Genomic DNA, 9,967 nt, shown 5'->3' with positions numbered 1-9,967 from the left:
AGTAATTGAACTGCAGTCAGAGAGAGACGTATTGCTGAAGTTAACGTTACGTTGTTAAAACGTTTGTAAAAGAGCGACTGTTGAAAATAAGTGTATCGTGAAGTTATATTCAGAAAGAATAAACCAGTTTTATTAAGTAAGGACTTGTGTCGTTAAGTTTCGTCGGAACGAAGTTACGGAAAGTTAATTAACAAACGGAGACGTAACAGTATCGTATTTTACTGTTTTGTTCCTCCTTGAAACAATGAATTCCATCATAAGTTGGTGAACGTTTAGGTTTAGCATTTACTTTTATAACTAATTAAAAACGTAAATGTAAAAAATAATACGATAAAACTCATCTTTAAAACATTATGTCAAATTTAGAAAAATAATAAATATATATTCGCTTACATCCGTAATATATTGCAACTGCTGCTCCTACCGTCACAAAAAGAAGGGCCAGAGACACACAGACACAAGTTGTTGCAGTACAACCCTCTTTTTTGGTAAATTTAATCTCGTGACTTTCGCCACTTTCACTAGGGGCGCTGATGTTGCTGCCATTAAATCCATCGTTGAAGGCTGTTGTGAGAGGATGATCATGATGAAAACTTTTTTTGGACTGAAATGCATAAAAAAATACAACGGAGTTAGTTTAATGCAAATTTTAGGTTTGCAACAAAAACCTAAATTAGAGTTTTAAAACTTTCTCAGTATTTTATAGTACTTCAAGCGTATCAAAATTATAAGTAATGTAATTAACTCACTGCAGAGGCGTCGCCAAATGCTTAAAAGATTTGGGGATCGGGACCATAGTCGCAGGAATTTTCGGTGTTTCGGTATGATATCAATCATTGTTTTCTATTCTGAGTTTTCAAGACACCAACTGAAGATTCGGGGCATTGTCAAATAGAATCGTGGCACAGGACTTGTGTGCCAGTGCCTAGCGACCCCTCTGAATCACTTTAAGATTATATATTCATACCGTAAAACACATATCTCAAGCTATCACGATATAAAGTCATCCAATACTCTTCACCTGCTGAGTTCAGATTTTTCGTTTTTGTTTCAATTAATCCAATCGTATTTTTAGTGAATAGAGCCTATGCGCTCAATCTTTTGAGCTCTGCAAATGGTGGAGTGCTGGACATGGCCTAGTGGTCAAGGTGTCGAACAATGGATCCGAGAGTCTATGATTCACGTCCGCACTTTTAGTGACGATCTAACCCCATTATTTTATTCGAGTAGCCCAAGAGTTAGCGGTGGGTAATGTTGGCAAGATATCTTCCTTGTAGTCTATCACTCTAAAAAAGAGATTACGGCTAGCACAGATAGCCCTTGTATAGCTAGTTTTAGTTCTCTTCTCAAACCCATCCCCAGCATTGATTTCACGCCTCGTAATCGATTCGTTTCTCATGATACCTCGCGTTACCCCATCTTAACCACGATCCAGTCGACATAATCAGAGATGGTGGTTTGTAAGTGTGGAAGGACTTATGCAATCAGTTATTCACATGGGTACCACCAGAAGGAGTTTAGTTTATAACGAAACCGGTAACTGCTTCTTGCCAACCTCTAAACTAATCAAAACGGTGAAACGGTACTTATTACGGTACTTATACACCTTCCCTGAACTCCATTTCTGTTGAGGAATTTTTCCCGCCCAAATTTCTTTTATATAGAGAATAAGTAGAATTCTATACATTTGCTTTACAAGTTAGACTTAAGAAAAATTATTCAAAAATGTAATTTAGAAAATGATGGTTTACTTTAATAATGTAAATCTGTAAACTACGGCTTAGAACTGTTTAGTGTAAATCTGTAAACTACGGCTTAGAACTGTTTAGTGTAAATCTGTAACCTACGGTTTAGAAATGTTTAGTGTAAATCTGTAAACTACGGCTTAGAACTGTTTAGTGTAAATCTATAAACTACGGCTTAGAACTGTTTAGTGTAAATCTGTAAACTACGGCTTAGAACTGTTTAGTGTAAATCTGTAAACTACAACTTAGAACTGTTTAGGAATTGGATACAGTTTTTTTAATTTTAATGATTTGTTAATGCTATCATCGTGTTTGCTTTAAAAAAATACGAAATTAAAAAAGCGGGATAAAATAGAAGACATCGTTTGGCATTACTTTTCTATGGTTCTGTGATCTTATTGTGCTCACTTGGCTTACATGGATGCGTTATAATTGTTGTATCAAAGACTTCACAAACATTGTTTTTGGTCAGCCAAGCTAATCACGGGTGTTCTCGGACAGTCAGTCCTAACTTTGTTAAAATGAAAGCATGTCCAAGAGAACAAGACTGTAGAGGTCAGTCACCATTCCTAGTCATGCCTTAATAAACCTATTCATTATTTACAACTCAGTGACAAAAGCGCTTTTGGGGTTGGAGGCTACTGGATCGTGACGTTTTGATTGAGTCAGTGTTTCGCGCATTCATTAAGATTTTGTGTTTGTGAACCAAATATTTATAACGTGGCTAGTTACGAAACTTGTTTGCCGGTTCTAGTTAGGAAGTCTTTATTGTCGTCATACAACACTTTGTATGAACAATGAACGACATGTGGCAGTTTTAATTTCTTTTATATGCAACTTAGTCTACACACCAAGACTTTCTGTGCTATTTTTCTATCATATCCTACAGAGTAGACTAACGATATAACCGGATGTGAAGCCATTTGAGTTACTGCTAAATTACTTTAAAAAAATGGAAATATGAATGCTTTAGATTACAAAAACATACTTTACCCGTAGATCTATATGTCAAAATAAGAACTATATGCCCCCAGTGGCACAGCGATATGTCTGCGGATTTACAAAGCTAGAAACCGGGTTTCGATACCCATGGTGGGCAGAGCACAGATAGCCCATTGTGTAGCTTTGTGCTTAACTACAAACCAACAAACAAGAATTATATAGAAAACAACTAGAAGTAGACTACTGCTGGCCGATGTTGTTTTATACTTTACGGTCAGTTCTATAGTTTATATCAAGATATTAATTTCACTTCCTAGTATTTGGATTACCAGTACTAATGATATCAGAAATTGGGCAGAAATCACAGTTCTTAGCTCAGTGGCCTGAATCTGGGTTCTGATACTTAATAAAAGTTTCCGTATATTTTCAAGTGATGATCACAATGGTTATTTTATAACCACAGTATCTAAGGCATTAGATTTTTGTTTGTTTTAGAACAAAGCCATATTGGGCTATCTGCAGGAATTGAATCCTGGATATCAGTGTTGTAAGTCCGTAAACTTACCGCTGTCCCACCGGGGTCAAAGGTATTGGAATCCATAAACATAAATCAATACTTATATCTAACTTCGGTCTGAGTATGGCTCAATGGTTAGCGTACAGTACTGGGGTTCGCAAATGATGCTTTGGGTGTGTTATAAGAGTGATGGTCAAATCCCACTATTCGATTGAAGTAGCCCATGAGTTGGCTATAGGTGGTGTTGACGAGCTACTTACCCTATAGTCTATCACCTCAACGTTCTAGACGGTTAGCGCAGATATCCCTCGAGTAACTTTACGTAAAATTCAATAAAATAAAACACTTACTTAAAATTGGTGTAAAAAACATGTTCAAGAGTAACGCTTTCGAAACAATGCATTGTTGAACAACACTGAAAAAGTGACGAATAATTCTCAGAGATTCTTAGCGAGCTTTAAAAATAGACTCTGAAAAAAAATCTTTCTGCATAAGTACTTAACTCGTGTTTCTGAAAAGTGAAGTTTTATTCATTTTCGCGCAAAACTAGCTACATAAGGGATATCTGCATAATAGTCCCTAGTTTTGTATTGATAGACAAGGGGCGAAACATCTAACCAATGGTAACCAGCGCCAACTTTTGGACTACTATGGTCTGACCGAATAATTGGATTATACTGTCCCTCTTATAGCACACCCAGGGTCTTGAATTGCGAAGCTCGTTTTTGTGGCAACGAGGTGGGAACTATGAACTCACTGATTCAAAGTCTGGGCATGTTAACCACTAGGCCACGCACGTTCCAAATGGTGTGAGAATCATGTACTTTGAGGATCTTTCGACACCATGAAAATGATGCACTACAACCACAGCATCATTGACAAAGGAGTTCGGAGAAACTGGATTTCATCTGACATAGTGATTTCGTACCTACTTTTGGGTTTCCTTTTTCTAGTGGTCAGCCTGCAGGTTTAAGGTTCGAGCCTGTGTCATGCCACTGAACACGCTCCGTACTTTCAGCCTATAAGCGCATTATAAAATTTATAGTCAATACATTTATTCGATTTGCCATGTAGGCGGTGGTTGTTACTAACTGGTTATCCTCCACCTGATTAAGAATTGAAAATTCGAGATGGCTATGTCTGAACTTTGAGAATTGTGATCTAGTTGTTTAGCTCATATGTTCCATAAAGTACTATTCAGATAGAAAATACCATAATGTGTAATACTTTAATAGAAGAGGTGAACATATTCTTATGAGAACATGGAAATTTCTCCCAAGATGGTGCACAAAGCGCTCGAGTTTTGACTCATTTCACGCTCAAGACATGTTATCTGAACCACATCTTCATCAGAACAATATTTTTCTTTTTTTTACAACTTTCTTAACATTGAGCTCTTCGATTGTCATACTTCATGAAGTACAAGGAGTCAGTTACCTCTAGAATCGCAGTTGCTCTTTCATTATTCTTGTCTGTTGTTGTTGTTTTTATGTTGTCTGATACGTTTTGAACTGGGTCTTATTTGTTTCTACGGTGAGTATATGCAAACAAGAGATGAATGAATATTAACGGTATAAATAATAAAGAACTGTGCGATATGGCTGCTTAAAATTATTCAAAGGATGGGGGAGGATGAGAATGGATTAAACAGACACACATATTCAATGGCTGTTTGTAAGTGGAGGGAGGAGAAGAATGGATTAAACAGACATACATATTCAATGGCTGTTTGTAAGTGGAGAAAAGAGGAGAATGGATTAAACAGACATACATATTCAATGGCTGTTTGTAAGTGGAGGGAGGAGGAGAATGGATTAAACAGACATACATATTCAATGGCTGTTTGTAAGAGGAGGAAGGAGGAGAATGGATTAAATAGACATACACATTCAATGGCTGTTTGTAAGTGGAGAAAAGAGGGGAATGGATTAAACAGACATACATATTCAATGGTTGTTTGTAAGTGGAGGGAGGAGGATAATGGATTAAAAAGACATACATATTCAATGGCTGTTTGTAAGAGGAGGGAGAAGGAGAATGGATTAAATAGACATACATATTAAATGACTGTTTGTAAAAAGAGGGAGGAGAAGAATGGATTAAACAGGCATACATAATCAATGGCTGTTTGTAAGTGGAGGGAGGTGGAAAATAGATTAAACAGACACACGTATTCAATGGTTGTTTGTCCTCATAAAACAACAAAAGAGAATTAAAAGTTAGAAATAATTTTGCAAAGCCTATTTCTGCCTAAATACATAAGGATGTTCAGTCCCAATAGCTCCTACTGGTCAAATGTTATTTACGATATCAGTTGAACTTAATATTGTCGTATAAGACACATTCTTCATATTAAAGACCTACAACACATTAGTATATGTTCATCACACAATATATTGTTCGTTCGTTTAGAATTTTCTTACTATGCTTCAAGAGGGCCATCTGCACGTAACTGTCCCTAATTTTGAACTAATGTGTAGAAAAGAGAGAAAGCAGTTAGCCAAAATCACCCACTGAGTTGAACTACTCTTGTCTAACAGAATAGCAGAATTTGGCGGTCAATCTTAAAGTTACCCACAGTCCAAAAGTGTGGAATTCGTTATGGCGGTAATGGGACGCGATCCATGAACCATCAGACTCGCAGTCTGGGCACGTTAACCACTAAGCCACGTTAATCCCACGTAAATTAAATATGTAAATACAATAGATACCGATTTCTGGTAGAAATGTTTCTCATTATCATACAATGCTTTAATATCAAGTTCTCAATTTTGATTTAGTTTTCCTTTTGCATGTTTTATATGAAAGTTTTAAGGTGAATTTTTTATACATCTATATGAATATAATAGTCTTTTGTATGTCCAGGTAACTACTTCGCAGAGTGTGGATGGATCTTCACCCAAATTGGTATGGAGGTTCATTGGGTCCAAAGAGTTATTAAGTTATATGACGTAAATAACACGAATCTAGATCCAAAGAGTCAGTATGTTATATGACGTAAACAACATGAAGCAAGATCCGATGAGTCATTAAGTTACAGAAGTCATTGTTCATGACAATTTTTCTCAGTATATATCATTATATTAATTATGTGGACAAAACAAAATATTATCCATCCTCATTTTACATACGTTACATTCGAAGAGTTTATCATTGTTATTCATTATATTCTGGATTTTTTTGTTGTTGTTGTCAGAAAATGTTTAATTTGGTCTTACACACATTTAAAATATATTACACTCGAAGTCTTCATTACTGTTTTTCATTATATTCTAGATCTCTTGAGCTAGTAAACATTTAATTTAGTATTACTCTTAATAAATATTTATTTAGTCTTAGTTGTGTGTTTGTACCTTATATAGATCTAAGAACATGAAATATTTTTGTGCAACTCTCCACGACATTTAAAAGATGCAAGCTCATTACAGTTTGTTTGTTTTTTAATTTCGCGCAAAGCTACACGAGGGCTATCTGCGCTAGCCGTCCCTAATTTATCAGTGTAAAACTAGAGGGAAGGCAGCTTGTCATCACCACCCACCGCCAACTCTTGGGCTACTCTTTTACCAACGAATAGTGGGATTGACCGTCACATTATAACGCCCCCACGGCTGAAAGGGCGAGCATGTTTGGTGTGACGGAGATTCGAACCCGCGACCGGCAGATTGCGAGTCGCGCGCCCTAACCACCTGGCCATGCTGGGCCAGCCTCATTACAGAATAAAGAAAATAGGGTAAGAGCCAGTTTATTCCTTATGAAAGAAAAAAAGTCACCCTCTAAAAGCGTTCGAGTGTTAACATTCCAATAGTAAAGAAGGAAATAGTGATCACGAAATCTTAATTTATTTTGGCATGCCCATGTGACAAAGAAATTAAATACGGTGATATTGTACGAACTAAAAACTTTATATGTTGATTGCGTAGTTTTGTCTATTGCCCTCAGGGAGAGACATGATACTGATGGTACAAAAAAAAAGGGGGATAAGAAGCATAGTACAGTAATGTATATGTGGTGTGTGTGACCATTTTTCGCATTTCATTCCCACATTTATATTTATCGAACCAGCCGTTGGGACGTTATCGATGTCAGTGACACACTTCCCACGTGGAAATATGATAACGTCGAAACATAAAGAACTGAGAATTAGCACTTGAAGTTTTGTTTGTAGCATGTTGAAGTTGGCTTCCGATATTGAGATTCACATAAGCTACCAATAATTAGACACTCTCTCCAAAAATAATGCACTTTTAATAAACACACATGAAACAAAGGGTATAAGACTACTGTTAGTAGTCAGGGGGTATGCCCTTTCGACTATTTAAATGATAAATATGGTTACACATCGACATAAAAAGATATGAAGTATGGATCTTAGGGATTCTACCCCACTCCTGGCAAAGTTCTTAGTCGATGGTGTCTTTAGAAGTTGTTTGTTTAGGATGGTTTCGCGCGGAAAGTTTAAAAATGGACGCTACTTCCTCCTTAGGTTCATATCTGGCAGTTAGCCTGTTCACATGCAAATGTTAAAGACCCGACCTTCAAGCTATTTTATGGCTAAGCAGGAGCCCCATCTCGAAAACACTGCCTTGTCTTGTTAGTTGGTCATTGGCACCGACACGTAGGTCTTACCCAGGAATTATGATGTATCGAACAGCAATTAAAAATGGCACCTACACAATAAAAAATACAGCGCCGTATTTTATCTTTACTTACAGACAGTTAGCAAAGGTTCCTGGAAACATAGCCACCAAACCCAGATGCGTTCACTGTCCGAGAATTGTGCAAATCTGGACTCAATATAACAAGAGTCGCAGCGTCCCAAACGGCAGGCGGGTGTGATAGCATCTGTGAAGGCCACTAGGGTACGATATTGCCTTGAGGGGGAAATGGCTTCTGCCTAACTAATCTGCCATTCTAGTCCATGTTTTTTGAATACTTTCTGATACTAATGGAACATACTTAATACATACTGCAATAGCAGCCGTTTGAGGTGGACCATTTTCCACACCCCTTCTCACAGAAAGAAGACTCCGTTCTGTTATGTTGAGGACCAAGTCCATGAAGAAACTATTGTTTCCCAGTGTCACTGGCTAGTGTGTTGGGCTGTGGATCTGAGATTTCGTGGTTCGCTCCCCGTTACCGACAAAAAAAATTGGGGTTATGGGTGCGTCAAAAAAGTGCCGGTAAACTCCAACCATTTGTTTAGACAATAGTAACCCAAAAGTTGGTGGTGAGCGATGTTCAATTGGTGCTTTCCTGTAACTTCAAAATTAGAACGGCTAGCACAAATATCCCTGGAATAGTCTTGCGCGGAATTCGGCAATCAAACAAATCCATGGTTTCCAAATGTGTTTCGAAGTAAAAACTGTTAAGATTTAACCTTATACAAAATATCCATTTTATTTGAGATATTACAAAGTATAGAACCAATCAAGCGAAAATACTATGTACTTAAAGATTCGAGAAATATCCATTATCTGTGCAGATATTATCATTAACTTTATAACTCTGTAGCTAAGATACACAACTTAACAGAATAAATGGTTAACTCTTACTTCAAAACTCAGCCCCCCCCCCCCCCAGTGGCACAGCGGTATGTCTGCGGACTTACAACGCTAGATTCCGGGTTTCGATAACCGTCGTGGGCAGAGCACAAATGGCCCATTGTGTAGCTTTGTGCTTAACTACAAACAAACAAATAAGCAAAACTCAGAAAAGGGCCAAAGCATAAAACACACCAAACCATAACAACAGAACCAGAACCATAGCTGTAGCATGCCAAACCTTAACAACAGAACCAGAGCCAGAGCTGTAGCATGCCAAACCTTAACAACAGAACCAGAGCCAGAGTTGCAGCACACCTAAACGGTAACAACAAAACCAGAACCAGAGTTGCAACACACCTAAACGGTAACAACAAAACCAGAACCATAGTTGCAGCACACCTAAACGGTAACAACAGAACCAGAACCAGAGTTGCAGCACACCTAAACGGTAACAACAAAACCAGAACCATAGTTGCAGCACACTAAACGGTAACAACAGAACCAGAGTTGCAGCACACCTAAACGCCTACGTGCTCACAACAAAGCTTTGCTTTCGTTCTGGAATAATGAATAAATTCAAACACTCATTATTGGCTTTATTATTATCACAGCTAAGTGGTAAAATATCTGCAGACTACAGCAACTGAGCAAGCCATAAACACAGATATGTGGAGGTTTCTATAACTTGACTGTTTCTTGTTGAACAGATCCCGGTGGCTAATCGGTAAACTTGAAGGCTGAAAACACTAGAACCCAGGGATCTATCCCACTGTTGGACACAGCACAAACATCCCATCATGCAGCCTGCTTAAAATGAACAGTATTAATTATGTCGAAGTGGGAAGATATACAAATACAAAGGTATTAAGTTTATGGTATTTGTATTGCAAAAAACCAAACAAAACGATTTTGAGAAGAACGCTACTATTAGTTCGCTTTGAAAACGTGAATTTTCTGAATAATGTACCTACTTTGTATTACATGTTTTTCACGTGAATTCTAAAATTTCATCATCTTTAAACAAAAATACATACAACAAAAGGGAATTTTGGAGTATGTTTTTTTTCTGTACTTTAACAATAACAAAACATTCTCATTCGATGACGAGGAACCCACTTTGAGACTAATAATGGCTGGATGACAAACGATGATGACAAAACCTTGTCGTAACGTTGTACATTTGCTGTTATGTTAAACTTATATTAAAGTTTTTCCTGATT

At 37.3% G+C, this 9,967-nt stretch overlaps 1 protein-coding gene across 1 annotated transcript in view; it reads right to left on the bottom strand.

Moving 5' to 3' along the window:
- The window catches only part of LOC106457074 (atrial natriuretic peptide-converting enzyme-like), a 57,518-nt gene that overhangs the window by 34,812 nt on the left and 12,739 nt on the right, over positions 1-9,967 (bottom strand). The window contains exon 2 of the mRNA XM_022382897.1: positions 394-604. Within this exon, the coding sequence (XP_022238605.1) occupies positions 394-604 (211 nt within the window). The remainder of the gene's footprint in view (positions 1-393; positions 605-9,967) is intronic.

This window comes from Limulus polyphemus, unplaced genomic scaffold (assembly GCF_000517525.1).
Source record: "Limulus polyphemus unplaced genomic scaffold, Limulus_polyphemus-2.1.2 Scaffold289, whole genome shotgun sequence".
Classification (NCBI taxonomy): Eukaryota; Metazoa; Arthropoda; class Merostomata; order Xiphosura; family Limulidae; genus Limulus; species Limulus polyphemus.
This window is presented reverse-complemented; position numbering and strand designations above follow the sequence as displayed.